This window comes from Bombina bombina, chromosome 1 (genome assembly GCF_027579735.1).
Source record: "Bombina bombina isolate aBomBom1 chromosome 1, aBomBom1.pri, whole genome shotgun sequence".
Lineage (NCBI taxonomy): Eukaryota > Metazoa > Chordata > Amphibia > Anura > Bombinatoridae > Bombina > Bombina bombina.
The window spans coordinates 1,472,813,008-1,472,829,880 of record NC_069499.1 but is presented as its reverse complement, the minus strand read 5'-3'; the positions used below and the strand labels follow the sequence as shown (position 1 = coordinate 1,472,829,880).

General features: G+C 44.1%; 1 protein-coding gene across 1 annotated transcript in view; it reads left to right on the top strand.

Annotated features, from left to right (window-relative positions):
* The window catches only part of TTYH2 (tweety family member 2), a 310,797-nt gene that overhangs the window by 183,201 nt on the left and 110,723 nt on the right, over positions 1-16,873 (top strand). Inside the window, exon 6 of the mRNA XM_053706960.1 lies at positions 16,742-16,814. Coding sequence (XP_053562935.1) covers positions 16,742-16,814 — 73 coding nt within the window. The remainder of the gene's footprint in view (positions 1-16,741; positions 16,815-16,873) is intronic.

The window sequence follows — 16,873 nt, the reverse complement described above, 5'->3', positions numbered from 1 at the left end:
GCCTTTAAGAAGCACAAAAAACTGTCACAGTTGAAATAACAATGAACCAAATTAGTTATAGCAACCAAATTTTTACAGTAAATGCATTAAGTTAGCAAAGGATTGCACCCACCAGCAAATGGATGATTAACCCCTTAGTACCCAAAAAACGGATAACAATTTAATATAAACGTTTTTATCACAGTCAAAACACACTCTCACAGGTCTGCTGTGAGTGATTACCTCCCTCAAAACTAGTTTTGGAGACCCCTGGGCTCTGTAGAGACGTCCTGGATCATGGAGGAAGAAATAGGAAGACTGTGACTGAATTTTTACTCCGCAACAAAGCGCTAAAATAGGCCCCTCCCACTCATAATACAACAGTGGGGAAGCTCAGTAAACTGATTTTATTCATAAACAAACGACAGCCATGTGGTAAAAATCATGCCCATAAAGTTTTATCACCAAGTACCTCAGAAAAAAACGATTAACATGCCAGTAAACGTTTTTAAAAATAAAATTATGAAATGTTATTAATAAGCCTGCTGCTAGTCGCTTTCACTGCAGTGGAGGCTCAAATATAACTTAAATGTATACAGTATTTTCTTAGTGAAGTTCCATTCCCTAGAAATACCTCAGTGTAAACATACATACATATCAGCCTGATACCAGTCGCTACTACTGCATTTAAGGCTGCACTTACATTGCATCGGTATTAGCAGTATTTTCTCAGTCAATTCCATTCCTTAGAAAATAATATACTGCAACATACCTCCTTGCAGGTGAACCCTGCCTGCTGTCCCCTGATCTGAAGTTACCTCACTCCTCAGAATGGCCGAGAACAGCAAATGGATCTTAGTTACGACCGCTAAGATCATACACAAACTCAGGTAGATTCTTCTTCTAATGCTGCCTGAGAAAAAACAACACACTCCGGTGCTGTTTAAAATAACAAACTTTTGATTGAAGAAATAAAAACTAAGTTTAACAACCACAGTCCTCTCACACGTCCTATCTATTAGTTAGGTGCAAGAGAATGACAACTGTGCATGCTGAAACAGTGGAATGGGGACTATACAGACTTGTCTCCAATGATTCAAGTAGATCAGAAGACCAGAGACTCACTCCGTTGGTGGCTAACCCAGGATCACCTATCCCAGGGAATGAGCTTCCGCAGTCCAGAGTGGGTCATCGTCACGACCGACGCCAGCCTAGTGGGCTGGGGCGCGGTCTGGGAATCCCTGAAAGCTCAGGGACTGTGGTCTCGGGAAGAGTCTCTTCTCCCGATAAACATTCTGGAACTAAGAGCGATATTCAATGCTCTCAGGGCTTGGCCTCAGCTAGCAAAGGCCAGATTCATAAGATTCCAATCAGACAACATGACGACTGTTGCGTATCTCAATCATCAGGGGGGAACAAGGAGTTCCCTGACGATGAAAGAAGTGACCAAAATAATACAATGGGCGGAGAATCACTCCTGCCACCTATCTGCGATCCACATTCCAGGTGTGGAAAACTGGGAAGCGGATTATTTGAGTCGTCAGACATTCCATCCGGGGGAGTGGGAACTCCACCCGGAGATCTTTGCTCAGTTGACGCAACTATGGGGCATTCCAGATATGGATCTGATGGCGTCTCGTCAGAACTTCAAGGTTCCTTGCTACGGGTCCAGATCCAGGGATCCCAAGGCGACTCTAGTGGATGCACTAGTAGCACCTTGGACCTTCAACCTAGCTTATGTGTTTCCACCGTTTCCTCTCATTCCCAGGCTGGTAGCCAGGATCAAAGAGGAGAGGGCCTCGGTGATCTTGATAGCTCCTGCGTGGCCACGCAGGACTTGGTATGCAGACCTGGTGAATATGTCATCGGTTCCACCATGGAAGCTACCTTTGAGACAGGACCTTCTTGTTCAGGGTCCATTCGAACATCCAAATCTGGTCTCCCTCCAGCTGACGGCTTGGAGATTGAACGATTGATTCTATCAAAGCGTGGGTTTTCAGATTCCGTGATAGATACTCTGGTTCAAGCCAGAAAACCGGTAACTAGAAAGATTTACCATAAAATATGGAAAAGATATATCTGCTGGTGTGAATCCAAGGGATTCCCATGGAATAAGATAAAGATTCCTAGGATTCTTTCCTTTCTACAAGAAGGTTTGGATAAAGGATTATCTGCAAGTTCTCTAAAGGGACAGATTTCTGCTTTATCTGTCCTACTACACAAACGACTGGCAGTTGTGCCAGATGTTCAAGCATTTGTTCAGGCTTTGGTTCGGATCAAGCCTGTTTACAGACCTTTGACTCCTCCCTGGAGTTTAAATCTAGTTCTTTCAGTTCTTCAAGGGGTTCCGTTTGAACCTTTACATTCCGTAGATATTAAGTTGTTATCTTGGAAAGTTTTGTTTTTGGTTGCTATTTCTTCTGCTAGAAGAGTTTCTGAGCTATCTGCTCTACAATGTACTCCACCCTATCTGGTGTTCCATTCAGATAAGGTTGTTTTGCGTACTAAGCCTGGTTTTCTACCAAAGGTTGTTTCCAACAAAAATATTAATCAGGAGATAGTTGTACCTTCTTTGTGTCCGAATCCAGTTTCAAAGAAGGAACGTTTGCTACACAATTTAGATGTAGTCCGTGCTCTAAAGTTCTACTTAGAAGCTACGAAAGACTTCAAACAAACTTCTTCTCTGTTTGTCGTCTATTCTGGTAAAAGGAGAGGTCAAAAAGCAAATTCTACCTCTCTTTCTTTTTGGCTTAAAAGCATCATCCGATTGGCTTATGAGACTGCCGGACGGCAGCCTCCTGAAAGAATCACAGCTCACTCCACTAGGGCTGTAGCTTCCACATGGGCCTTCAAGAACGAGGCTTCTGTTGATCAGATATGTAAGGCAGCGACTTGGTCTTCACTGCACACTTTTGCCAAATTCTACAAATTTGATACTTTTGCTTCTTCGGAGGCTATTTTTGGGAGAAAGGTTTTGCAAGCCGTGGTGCCTTCCGTTTAGGTGACCTGATTTGCTCCCTCCCTTCATCCGTGTCCTAAAGCTTTGGTATTGGTTTCCACAAGTAAGGATGACGCCGTGGACCGGACACACCAATGTTGGAGAAAACAGAATTTATGCTTACCTGATAAATTACTTTCTCCAACGGTGTGTCCAGTCCACGGCCCGCCCTGGTTTTTTAATCAGGTCCGATGAATTATTTTCTCTAACTACAGTCACCACGACACCATATGGTTTCTCCTATTTTTTCCTCCTGTCCGTCGGTCGAATGACTGGGGTGGGCGGAGCCTAGGAGGGACTATATGGCCAGTTTTGCTGGGACTCTTTGCCATTTCCTGTTGGGGAAGAGATATTCCCACAAGTAAGGATGACGCCGTGGACCGGACACACCGTTGGAGAAAGTAATTTATCAGGTAAGCATAAATTCTGTTTTTTGTAAACTACAGTCACCACTGCACCCTATGGTTCTCCTTTTTCTCCTAACCGTCGGTCGAATGACTGGGGGGGCGGAGCCTGAGGGGAGCTATATGGACAGCTCTGCTGTGTGCTCTCTTTGCCACTTCCTGTAGGGATTGAGAATATCCCACAAGTAAGGATGAAGCCGTGGACCGGATACACCGTAGGAGAAAGAAATTTATCAGGTAAACATAAATTCTGTTTTAGCTCTATTTTAATTATGTTAAAGTTATGGGGGGGTTAGGTTTACAGTTAGGGTTTAGGGGTTAATAGTTAAATTTACGTTGTTGCGATATGGGGGGGCTGGCGGTTTAGGGGTTAATAGGTTTATTTAGTGGTAGTGATGTGGGAGGCCAGAGGTTTAGGGGTAATAGCTTTATTTAGTGGCGGCGATGTCGGGGAGCAGCGGAATAGGGGTAAGTATCTTTATTATAGTGTGGGCGATGTTGGGATGCGGGGGAATAGGGGTTAATAACTTTAGTATAGTGGTGGCGATATCGGGAGCGGCAGATTAGGGGTTAATAACATTATGTAGGTGTCGGTGATGTCGGGGGCGGCAGATTAGGGGTGTTTAGACGTGGGGTCTATGTTAGGTTTAAACGTAACTTTTTTCCCCCCATAGACATCAATGGGGCTGCGTTACGGAACTTTTCATTCCGCAATCGCAGGTGTTAGTTTTTTTTCTAACACTCTCTCCCCATTGATGTCTATTGGGAAAACGTGCACGAGCACGTCAAAGCAGCGCTTGTATTTTGTGCGGTATGGAGCTCAACGCAACCATATCACACGCACAAGCCGGCTTTTCTAAAACTTGTAATGGCAGCACTATGGAGGGTGAAATAACACAACTTTTGCATTGAATAAAAGAAGGAGGGTGCAGGATGCCAAAAAGGTAGAACATTCCATGCCGTCCTAACAGCGTTAAAGCCCAGTGTTGTTAGGATGGCATGGAACGCCCTAACGGTGTTCTGTGGTTAAAGGCCCATTTGCATTTTGGCATCAACTAAAAACAAAATAGTGACTATGCAAAAAAACTTATATTTTTTTTTACTGGAATTTTTAACTTTGATTAAACTGTAAAGTGTAAATCATGACCCCACTTCCTTGCTGCTTTTTATGTTGCTCAGAGACCCTTAAATGAGATTGCAACTTTGTGAGCTGTTTTTTTATAGAGGATACACCTCCACGTATGCTAAGTCCAATGTAATGTAGGCGCAGACACTTTAAAAGACACTCACGTGAACGAGTTTGGACTTACCATGCATGGAAGCGCAACACCTATTAAAACCTGTTTTAATCACATTTTTGGCATAAAAACTCGAAGTCAACATTTTATTTTCAGTTTAACCAAAAATGGAAATGGGCCTTTAGATGGGTTAGCAGTAATGCAGATGAAAACGGTTTGCAATAGTTAACTATATGAAAGTTGCGACTAAGCAATCTTCTTAAAAAACATGATTTTAATAATGCCAGCACTGTTAGTGACAATCACAACAGTGCAAGTGAAACTTACAATAAATAAAAATGAAATATAAAATCACGCTATTTGTAGATGTTGTTGTCCTGAGGTGACTATAGAAGTATGACTATAATGCCAAGATATGTATGGCATTCATATGCATACTGAGTGTTGAGGATGTATTATGATAACAGTAGGTTAAAGGGACATTAAACTTTCTTGATTCATAAAGAGCCTACAGTTTTAAAAAATCTTTCCAATTTATTTCTATTATCTAAACTGTTTTGTTCTCTTTGTATACTTTGTTGAAAAGTATGCCTAATTAGGCTCAGAAGTTGTTGATTGGTGACTGCACATATGTGACTCTTGTAATTGGTTTTCAGCTAGCTCCAGGTAGTGCATAGCTGCTCCTTCAAAGATGGATACCAAGAGAATGAAACAAATTAAATATTAGAAGTAAATTGGAAGCTTTTTTTAAATTGTATGTTCTATCTGAATGGTGAAAGAAAAATGTCAGATTTCATGCCCTTTTAATGTCACACACACAATAACTTTCTTTGCAGAGTGAATAATACAGTTACATGAATTGATCATTCCTGTAACCTTTAGAGGTATGAATAGGCTATTGTATGTGTTAGTTTTGAGAGACCTCAATGTTTCTATTTTGAAAAGAAAGGTACTTAAAGGGTTAGGAATCTTTTATTTTTGAAACAAATAAAATATACATGACTAGTTAGTTAAATTCTAACATCTAAACACACTTACCTTTCTTCTTAAATGGAAAGAGTCCACAGCTGCATTCATTACTTTTGGGAAATAAGAACCTGGCCACCAGGAGGAGGCAAAGACAACCCAGCCAAAGGCTTAAATACTCCTCCCACTCCCCTCATCCCCCAGTCATTCTTTGCCTTTTGTCCCAGGAGGATGGCAGAGAAGTGTCAGAATTTTTAAATTTTGTTTTATGTCTCTTATGAAGGGTAGTACTCTTCGGCATGGGACTGGAGTTTTAAGTAGTCCTGTCAGTCTCTCAGTGAGGGCTTGGATGAAAGTTAGAGTCCGGAAATTCAGGTAGTTTCTTTCTGTGAAACTATCCCGACTCATTTTAACAGCTCCTCAAGCAATCAGCTTTGTTGAACTTCACTTCGCTGCCTGCTTTCTTCTCTCAAGTCCATGGCGGAGGCGATGCTACTATCTGTCACACTTGAAGGGCCGTGTTCCTGTTCCATGGCGTAGATTGCGGTAAGATCGTTTCATTTTACTTTGTTCGCAATCTACTGTAATGTGAATGTTTCCTGAGAGGCTACCACCTTGACGGTCTAACTTATAACATAAGGGTCTTAGTGAGTCTCTTTTAGTTTCTTGGAATCGAGGATTAATATCTCCTGAGGGGGGTTATTGAACAGGGGGGGTTATAATCATGTTTGTTATGTGATTCAACCTGCTTATGTGCAATGTTTACTGGGCTCGTGGTTGGAACTTTGAGGCCTTTGGAAGTGAAGCGGCCTTTTGGTTGGGCGCACTTGTTTTGGACTGTATGGTTCACCTTGTGTTCGGGCGTGGCTACATTCCGTTTTTCCATTTCCACATTCTCGACTGCGTGACGAAGGAAACTTTTCTAGTCTGCAGGGGTCTGGTCATAGGAGGTGGTGAGTGCCCCAGCCATTGGGGGTGTCAGGTGCTGTTGTATTTTTTTTTTTTTTACTACTTAGTCCATATTGAAATATCCTCTATCCTGTTATGGAGGATTCTGATGCTGAGACTGTGTTAATTTCAGATTCAGTTACAGAGGATTCTGATACTGAGACTATTTTGATTTCAGATTCAGATTTTGTGTCTAGTGATGAATCCGGAGTGGCCTCATTAACGCCTGTCAACCAGATTTGTTCCGTATGCCATTTCAGAGCGCCTGGTTCCTCGGGCTCGGGGAATCAGGGGACTACTGAGCCATCCGCCTCTGGGGGTCCTGTCCTCTGAGAGGTGAGTTTCCTACCAAATCATACTTCTGCACATGTGGGTAACCCAGTTTATGGTTCCTCCATGCGGGGTGGCGTGTTTCCCCCAGAGGTTGCAGCACATTTTCGCTTCCACATAATGTTGGTGATTGTTCGTCTGCAGAGTTTAGACATTTTTATTTGAGAATGTGCTTGTGCCCTAATGTCCCGGGCCTTCCCCTTGGGGAGGGCCTCTACAGTTCCCTGCGGGGGTATCTGTCTCTGAGTGTTGTGCTTTCCGTTACAGGATTGCGTGCCTTTGCGTGTTGCTCAGACATGTTTTTCAGTTATTGAATGACCCTATCGTTACCAACTACAGGGAATTTCCGTCTGATAATTCGAATGGTGCACCTCATTAGTCATGTAAGGATGAAGTTATCTCCTGATTGTCATTTGTTGGAGATCTTTCCCAGTTTTGTGAGATAGGGCTTTGGTTGGTCCTGTGGGTAGGCCTGTGTCTTTTTTTGCGTTTTATTTATATCCGATGGGATGTCTTTTATTTGTTTTTGTTTCCTTCGGGAACCTTCTGGGGTTGATACTCTTTATTACTTCTTCAGAAGTTGTTGGGCATGTTAGTCCTCTGTTAGACATGTCTGTTTTCTGTTTTTTCCCCTATGAGGGAGAATTTACGCAGCCTGCCGGTTGAGACCCTAGTTGCAGGCTGGTCCTGTCGGGTTCGTTCGGTCTTTCGGCTGTTCAGAAACGTGGCGCTGTTCTGCTCGGCTGGTTCAGTAGATGCGCCGAGTGCTCAGGTTATCATGGTTTGTTTTCATGTTACGCTAAGCATTCGAGAGGACCTGTGGGTTCGTGAGGTGGGAAGGATTGTTTCAGTCCTTATAGCCTTCAGTCATAAATGACCGGGCAGGGGAGTTTTTCCGCTGCCTCACTCTATCTGACATCTAATTTCATCAGAACTTAGAGTTTCCTCCCCCTTGAGGTGGAGGGTGGGAGGGCTTAATGCCCCTTACTGCTATTGAGCGGTTTGGCCTTCATTTCTAGGCCTCTGGATTTGTCCTTTGGGGCTTGGTCCAACAGCTTGTACAGGATAACTGTATAGCATGCGGAAGGTTTGCAGTTTAAAACCTGTTGCAGCTCTTAACACTTTGCAGGTGTACGCTTGAGCTGTTTCTAGTGTATCTAGATGCAGCTCTTACTCTTGACTGAGTTATATGAGGCCTTTTTGGATGTTCTTCCATTGCCTCCAGGTGAGTAGATCTCCTTTTAGGGATCTGTGTTTTTGGGTGATGGTTGTTCTCTGCAGGGTTTTTTGTTTAGCTCGGGGTTCTCTGAAGCTGGGTAGGCTTTGGGCCTTCTCTTCCTTGTGTCCTCTGCTTGTGCAGAGGTGTTAGGGAGACTAGTCCTGTTAGTAGGATTTTTTTACCTCGAGGTATCGCTTGGTCGTCCTCAGGCTCTGAGAAGTATCTTCATACGACTTCTAGCCTTGCTCATTGGAGCGTTGGACTTTAGCTAGGGGTGGTTACTTCATTTGGTCGGGGCTTTCGAGTTCCCTCGCTATCTGGATTTTCTGTATTCATCCATACCCTTGTGTCTGGCCTTTTGGCCAGTTGGGGTGTTTAGTTCTGGGTAAGGTTTGCCTGAACTATTGGGTACCCGGACCTGCTTTTTTCCCTGAGACTTCCGGTTGCTGAAGCTTCGCTTGACCTTTTTACCGACCCAGTCTGGGTGGTTTTGGAATCTTGGATCTCAGGGCTAGTCGGGGGGTTCCACGGTAGTGGGAACTGGGGCTATGTCCTTGCTCCATCTACCTAACCTGGTCATGGTCAGCCAGGATTTTGGAGTAATTTTTACTCTTTGCCACAGAATGACCCTTGTCATCTGGTGGTTAGCCGTGTGGCTTGAGCCTTAGGGGTGGTTCATACCCAGCTGCTGACGGATGTCCAATTTCTGGTGCGACTTAGGGTTGCATTCCCCTGGTTAGCTTGCCAGTGTTCCCGTAGATTCCCTGCTCTGCAGGTGAATGGGTTGACTATGCCTCTGCTTGGCAAGCTACTTATAGAGGAGTCCTTTTCTAGGACATCTGTGTTGGGAATTTCTATTCCCATTAGCCGGTGCCTTCGGGCTTTGAGGACAGTTGTTGCTCTTCCAGCATTATCCATTTTCTTTAGGGGATATTCTCCTCCCTATGGAGATAGAGCCCTTGCTCGGGGCTTCTCCTGGAGGGAGGCAGAAAGGTGGGATTGATTCCCCCGGGGGTCTTGCTGGCTCCAAGCAGACTTGTTGGGCCTTTATTTTGATAGATCCTTAGGTCTATGGCCTTGTTGTCTGTTTTCAGAGTCAAGTTGTACTTGTACTTGTTTCAGGATTCTTTGTTCCCCTGTTTTGGATCCCTGAAGCTGGGTTGGTCCAGCTGACTGTGGGTCTGCGGATCAGGATGGCCTAGCGGTCTATGGAGCTGTGTTCAGTCACAGTCTTCTCTGGATGTGTGAGCTTTGTTGAGTCTATCCGGTTAGTTTAGTCTGCCAGGGTATAGATTTTCCTTTCGTAAGGCTCCATTGATTCAGAAGAGTATTAACTCTTCCTTCGGGTTCAGAGGGTATACTCTCTTTTTTTCAGGGGGCTTCGATTGAGGTTTGTGTTAAGCTTTTTAGGGACCTGTGTGCAGGTCCGGTGACTTAGGTTGCCTGGAGCGTGCCCTCTGTCTGGGGGTGGCTTTTGCAGTCTGTTTCTTCCTTGACTGCTTTTTCTTCCTCGCAAGTATCCTCTGTGTCGTCCTGTTATGGACTCTGTGTTTCAAACTTGGGGTTCTCTCCTGGATGCATTACACACTTTTTCCTGGTCAAATGCCTTGTTATTCTTGACACTGGGAGAACTTTGCCTTTTCAGTTGCAATCCGTACATGCAGGATGTTGGAGAGACGTCTGTTCTGTCTCTGTGCCCGGTCTTATCCTGGGTTTCGCTTGGTATAGGCATGGCCTCCTTTCCCTGTTTGGGCCCCTTTGGGCCTCTGTGAGCTGGAATTAGTCGTGGAGGTGTTCTTGTTTGTATTAGGAGACCTTTCAGTTTCCTTGGTTCTCCCTTGCCTTGTTCCTTTGGGGTTTTCAGCTGAGGTCTCCTTCATTTGTGGAGATGAGCGGTGGAGGACTATCTGTTGGGCGACTGTGTCTCCTGGAGGACTGTTGGCTCAGTCGAGCCCATTTGCGGTCTCTAGTTTGGCTTCTGGACTAAATGCGAGTCAGTGTCAATGGGGCTTTCTCCTTTTCAAATTTTCTCGGCTTCGGACGAAGTGGTGTTTTTTCTCGAGTAGAGGTTCAGGCTTGGTGCCCTCAGTATGGGCTGCCTATGTACCCTCCCGTCTTGATATTCAGTGTCCTCTATAGCTTGGGTATTGTTTTCCCAAAAGTAATGAATGCAGCTGTGGACTCTTTCCATTTGAGAAAAAAAACATAAATTATGCTTACCTGATAATTTCCTTTTTTTCTGATGGAAAGAGTCCACAGCTCCCCACCCGTAATTTTATGTGGGGCGTCCTTATATTCTTCTGGCACCTTTCACCCTGATATTTCTTCTTCTGTTCCTTGGCAGAATGACTGGGGGATGAGGGGAGTGTGAGGAGTATTTAAGCCTTTGGCTGGGTTGTCTTTGCCTCCTCCTGGTGGCTAAGTTCTTATTTCCCAAAAGTAATGAATGCAGCTGTGGACTCTTTCTATCAGAAGAAAAGGAAATTATCAGGTAAATATAATTTATGTTTTTAGTATGAAACAAATCTTCAGTTCCTATATAAATTATATTTTCATATTTGCTATAAACAGCTCTTATGATCAACCAGAAAAGAAGGCAGGTTTTACCAATATCATCCAATCCCGCGGCAGCACTGATCAAGTAATTTAATTATTAACTGCGTGTCTTCACCAACAACGCATGCACAGTAGAATCTCAGGGCAATAGCATGCGCCCTTTACGTGCACTCCTCCAAGCTTGACTGTAACCGATGCGTCCCTTTGCCTTCAGTGCTCTGGTGTGCCACTCCCACCGCAACCTGTCATGGGCCTCTTCTGGAACAGTGTTAATGACACTCCAGCTGACACAGAAGGAGAGAAGATAATTGTCCGCATGCGTGACCAGAAACTATCTGAAATGCGCATGCGGGCCGCCATACTTGTTTTACCCAGGTAGAACACAGTGATTTGTGGTGCATAATTTGGTTGAATAAGGGTTTTTGTAGAAATAATAATTTCAACAGCAAAATACAGGTAAACTATAGCAAATGGCTAATACATGTAATTTGCATAGTTAAACAACTTGATATGATTTGAAAATTGAAAAGTTTTTTTGGAGGTGTACTATCCCTTTAACCCAAGAAAAGACCTTTTCTTTCCAATGGCACGGAGAGTCCACGAGTCCATTCAATTACTGATGGGAAATTCACCTCCTGGCCACCAAGCGGAGGCAAAGAACACCACAGCCAGAGCTTAACTGTCCCCCCACTACCTATACTCCCCCAATCATTCTTTGCCTATGTAACTAGGAGACGGTGTAGATGGTGCTCTGAAGTAATTTTAGTCCTTTAATGGGTTGTTTCCCTCTCAAAATAGGACTGGGGTTAATGCTGTGCCCATGTAAACCTCTTAGTAAGAGTATTAGTAGCTGTTAGCTGTTGAATGTCGCAGGGAACTTCTCTGTCCTCATTTCAACAATGTATGCTAACACCCCCATCTGGCATCCAGTGTTGAGTTTTCCTTCTACTTCAGGTCCCTGTCAGAAGTCTGAATGTATATGCTGTGTCTGCCCCACAGCAGAGGCTATTAAAGTACGTGTCACTTTCTTATTTATAGCAAGGATCAAGGACATGGGAAGACACTGTAATATGGAGTTATTATCTCCCTTTATTTACCTGAGCCTGGGGACATTATTGTTATTATTATCCTTATTTTCTTCATAAATGGAAAGAGTCTACAGCTGCATTCATTACTTTTGGGAATTCAGAACCTGGCCACCAGGAGGAGATAAAGACACCCCAGCTAAAGACTTAAATACTCCTCCCACTTCCCTCATTCCCCAGTCATTCTTTGCCTTTCGTCCCAGGAGGTTGGCAGAGAAGTGTCAGAAGTTTTTCGATAGTCTCTTATGGAGGGTAGTACTCTTCGGCATGGGACTGGAGTTTTAAGTAGTCCTGTCAGCCTTTCAGTGAAAGCATGGATGAAAGTTAGAGTCCGGAGATGCAGGGAGAGTCTTTCTGGGAAACCATCCCGACTCATTTTAACAGCTCCACAAGCAATCGGCGTTGACAAGTTTCTCTGCCTGCTTTATTCCCGTATTAGAGTGCTCAATTCCTTGGGATCAGGGAATCAAGGGGCCGCTGAGCCATCCGCCTCTGGGGCCTCTGTCCTCCGAGTGGTGAGTTCCCTTACACCATTGCTTACTAAACATGCAGGTAACCCAGACTTTGCTTATCCTTCTCTGGAATGTAGCTTCTTCCCGCCAGGGGTTTCGGCACAATGCCGCATATCCATAATTTTGGCACTGGCGCATATGCAACTTCCAGAAGTTTGTCTTAGATACTGTTCATGTTCCGTTATCCAGGGCTCTTCAGGCATGGGGTGGCCTGTTCATCCCTCTGGGGGAAAGACTGTCCCTGAGGCTTCAGGGGGGTCACCCTTCGGGGTGCCGGAGTCGTCTTTCGCTCCGGCGGGGGTATGCTGTGCTTTTCGGCATAGACTGACGCGCCTTCGTGTTCTTTTGAGGCACGCTTTGGCCTTGTTGGAAGATCCCATCACTAATGGATCTGAGACTTCTCAGTCTGCTTTTTTGAATAGCTTGCAGAATTAGACATAAGGGGATGAAGTAATCTTCTTATAGTCTTGTTATTGAGTACTCTTTTCAGTTTGAGCTTGGTAGAACAGGGTCCCTGTTGGGCCATTCCTGCGGGTGCATTTGTTCTTCTTAGGCGATAAACCTGCGGGTTGCCTTATCTTTTATTTTATTTGGATTTAAAGCTCATGTGGTTATATTTCCTTCGGGAAGTTTGTCTGGAATAGATACTCACGATGTTTGATCACACTATTACTTCTAAGGTAGTTTGTTATGGACGTGTTTAGTCCTATGTGTGTCTGCTGTTTCTCCCTCTCTAGGGGGGATTTTATGCAGCCTTGACAGTGTTGGCCCTTGGTTTCGGGCTGGTCCTGATTGGGTTCAGATCTTCTGTTGAGGCCTAATTCAGACACGTGGCGCCTGTTCTGCCTGGCTAGTCCGGTTGGGCGCCGAGGGCCTCACATATTATTGTGTTATTCTTGTTTTCTTTTACAAGTTTCAGCTAAGCATCTGAGGGTCCGTGAGACATGGGGTTTTGGTTCAGTCCTCATTGGCCTCTTAAGCTGGTCGGCTGGGACTCAGTGGAGTTCTGCTGCAACTCTCTCATTGATTCCGACTTTAGGTCGGGGTGTGAAGTGTTTCCTTCCCCGCGTGGGATGGAGGTTGGGAGGATTTAGGACCTCCTTGCCGCCTGTTCTGGCAGTCTTGCCTTCTGCAGCTTTTTGGATTTTTTCCTTTTGAGGTTCTCTTCTTCGGATGAGACTTCAGGACTTTGTCCATTGCTCCTTAGCAGTCTTGACCACCTTATGGGAGGACCTTGTGGCTTTTTCCTACTTCGGGAATTTAGTCATTCTCTATCAGGGATGTTAGGCCATGTTGTCTCCTTCTCCAAGCTTTGCTTAGAGGTTTTTTTCCACCGGGGTTTAGGATGCTCTGCATTCTTTTTCCTTGGGTACGGTCCTCTGGTACTCCTGAGGAGATTATGGAGACTAGCCTTTGTTTTACTCACTATTCGGGTGACTTTTTCCTCAATGTTTTCTCTGGGTGTTGTTTTAACGCCTCTTTGGGCTCTAGGCTCTTTGTGTGACTCTGTTGTACTTTAGCTCCTTTTGGAGTGTTGGACTCCTACAAGGGCTTTTCTCTTCCTTTTGGGTTAGGATTCCGAGTGAGTCTTGTTCCCGTTCTCCGGGTTAGTCCAGTTATGTTCCCTGTGATGTTCCCTGGAATGATCTGGGGCTCAGGCTATAGTTTTTATTGTGGATCTTCTGGATGTCCGGAAGACTTACGATCCTGTGGCTAGTTCGGTGCGATCCAGTTTTTTCAGGGAACATAGGCTATGACCTTCGGTCTAGACAGTTGAGCTGTTGGCAGCTTGGCCAGGTTTTCTGTTCCTTTTGACTGAGGTGTGCTCCCTTTTTTGGGGAGTTCCTCGGTGTTCATCTATGACGTCTGGATGATTTTATTTGGATTTGTTTCCTCAGTCTATGGCTTCATGTCTTATGGGCTTGTGCGCTGTTCTTTTCCGTACTCTCCCCTTCGGGGGGGAGTAAGTTGGCCTCCTTGTGGGGGTGGGGTTTCCTCTCTCTGGAGGTTGGTTGTCCTGTGTGCAGGTTGTTGGAACAGGTGTTTTTTCTTATCCTTTAGAGGAGAGTGATCCGCTCTCTGGGGTTCTGTTTCAGCTGGGGAAAGGATGTCTCCATGTTTGAGACTGTCATGGAGTGTTGTGCTGGGTCCTCTGAGGGCTCTATTGCATTTTCTCTGTTCCTCTCCTAGGGGTTCTCTTGGAGTTCCTATGTTAGAGCTCTTGGGCTGGCACCCGAGCTCCGTTGGGGTGGCTGAGTCCATCCTTTTCCGTCCTCTTTCTAGGGACTGGTGTTTGGGATCTTTTCTGTTGCCCTGTCTTTCAGACTTGACAGCCAGCTGCAGTGGCCTGTGGGTTACTTTGTTTCCTAGCAAGCGGAAGGTTGTGATTTGAAATCAGTTGCCGCTGTTTGCACCTTGTCTGTGTGTTTGCAGACTTTTGCCAAGCCTCTATTGTTCGCCTTTGGGTCCTTTGTGGTACGGTGAGCCTTTTTGAGGTTCTGTGCTTTCTCCATGTTCAAGATATGTGAGTAGTACTGGCAGCTTTTTGGTTAAGCCTGTGCTGGATCCACTGCTTAGTTGATGTTTTGTAGTTTGTTGGTTAGTGTTGTGACCTATTTTCTGCTGCTCTTACTTGCCTGCAAGTATTTTATTTCAGTCATCCCTGTATGACTGTAGTGTGTGCTGTTGACCCAGGGGTTTGCCTTTTTGGGTTTTCTTGCACTTTTATCGGTTCTGAAGACTTCAATATTTTGAGTTTCCTTTCGTCTTGAGGACTCTGTCTTCAGTTGTCTTTTAGGGTGCGGTTGCACTATCTTTAGGAGAAGTTCTTCTCTATGTCGGATTGCCGGCTTTAACCTTGGGGTTTCCGTACATTCTGGGGTCTGGGCGTTGTCTCCCCTTGTTTCTCACAACTGGTTTCGGTCTCTTTGAGCTTGGCTTGGTTCTTGGTGTTTTACTTTTCTTGGAAACTGTTATACCCTTTTTAGGGTCTTCTGGGAATCCTTGTTTGTTCCTCCATATACTTTCCTTTTGTGGAGTTTCTGTTAGTTGATCCCCTTCTCTGGTACGGGGTGTGTTGTTGAGGACCGCTTACTGGGCGACAGTGTCTCCTGGAGGTGTGCTGGCTCAGTTGTGTTTCTCTCTACGGTCTCTAGCAAGGCTTGTGGACTATCTGCGGTTTAGTGTCCTTGGAGCCTTTTCTTTTTCTAATTTTCTTGGTTTCGGATGAAGTGGGTTTTTTGTTGGGTAAGGGTTTTTCAGGCCTGGTGTCCTCAGAATGGGCCGCCTTTTGTACCCTCCTGTTTGAGCATTCAGTGTCCTCTATATCTTGGGTATTGTTTCCCCAAAAGTAATGAATGCAGCTCTTTCCATTTATGAAGAAAAACTTCAATTATGCTTACCTGATAATTTTCTCTTCTTCAGATAGAAAGAGCCCACAGCTCCCTGCCCGTGTTTTTTCTGGGGCGTCTGTTATTTGTCTTCTGGCGCCTTTTCACCCTGATATTTCTTCTACTGTTCCTTGTTCTTCTGTACTTAAACAACTAATATGTTTTTGAAAACATAACTCTACATACAATTATTAAGCTAATCATTGCTTTGAATATATTATTATAGCTCAGATTTTTATTACTGTTTAATACAACAATAATATGAAAATGGTACTGGCACTAGGACCCAGTGACCCTGTAAAAAAGACTGAGCTAAAGGTAACAGTCCGGTGCTACCCCTAAAAAAAGGATTTAACAATATAAGTAAAGAATAAAGGTTTACTCTTTCCTATTCTAAGTAGTAAAGAATTAAAAAATTACTTTTAATAATTAAATGTGAAAATGAGCAAACTACCTCTATATAATAAATTAAACTCCACCAACCAAAGTAATAATTAAGTGAGATAAAAAGCGCGTGCATTCACCCCCCTGTTTCCTGTCCAATAGCTGCAGTCATCGGCATCAGGTGCCAGGGGTGAAAAAACATGCAATATCACTAATAGAATACAGCTATCGGCCAGGAAACGGGGGGGTGAATGCATGCGCTTTTTATCTCACTTGATTATTACTTTGGTTGGTGGGGTTTAATTTATTATATAGGAGCTGCTTCCTCATTTTTACATTTAATTATTAAAAGTTATTTTTTAATTCTTTACTACTTAGACTAGGAAAGAGTGCTCATTAAACCCTAAACCTTTATTCTTTACATGTATTATTACTGTTTAATGTCATTTAATTACATTGAGCTGTAATGTTTTCTGGTTTGGACTGATTTTCTAATGCAATCAAGAGCTCTTCTTATTGATTAGAATAGCTTTGAAGTTGATAAGAATTTAAAGATCTTGGGATGTGGGCCACTATGTGTACAACAGAACGTCAGCATTCTGAGTTTCACCTCTTTCTCCAAAGTGAATTAGGAATGCTGACCTTTAGATAATATAATCGAGCTGTTTCTAGAAAATAGTAGTCTGTTATATAATTTCCAGGTTGACTGTATGGTTCTTGTCTTTATTTGCAGAATGCTGTGTTTTGGGATGACAACACTACTAGTAAGCTGGGCATCCCTGGCTCTCGATACCTCATCAGCAGTAGTAAGTACCTTATAAAAGGATCTAAAGAAAAGGTGATCTGTCTGAAAAAGTATATACCT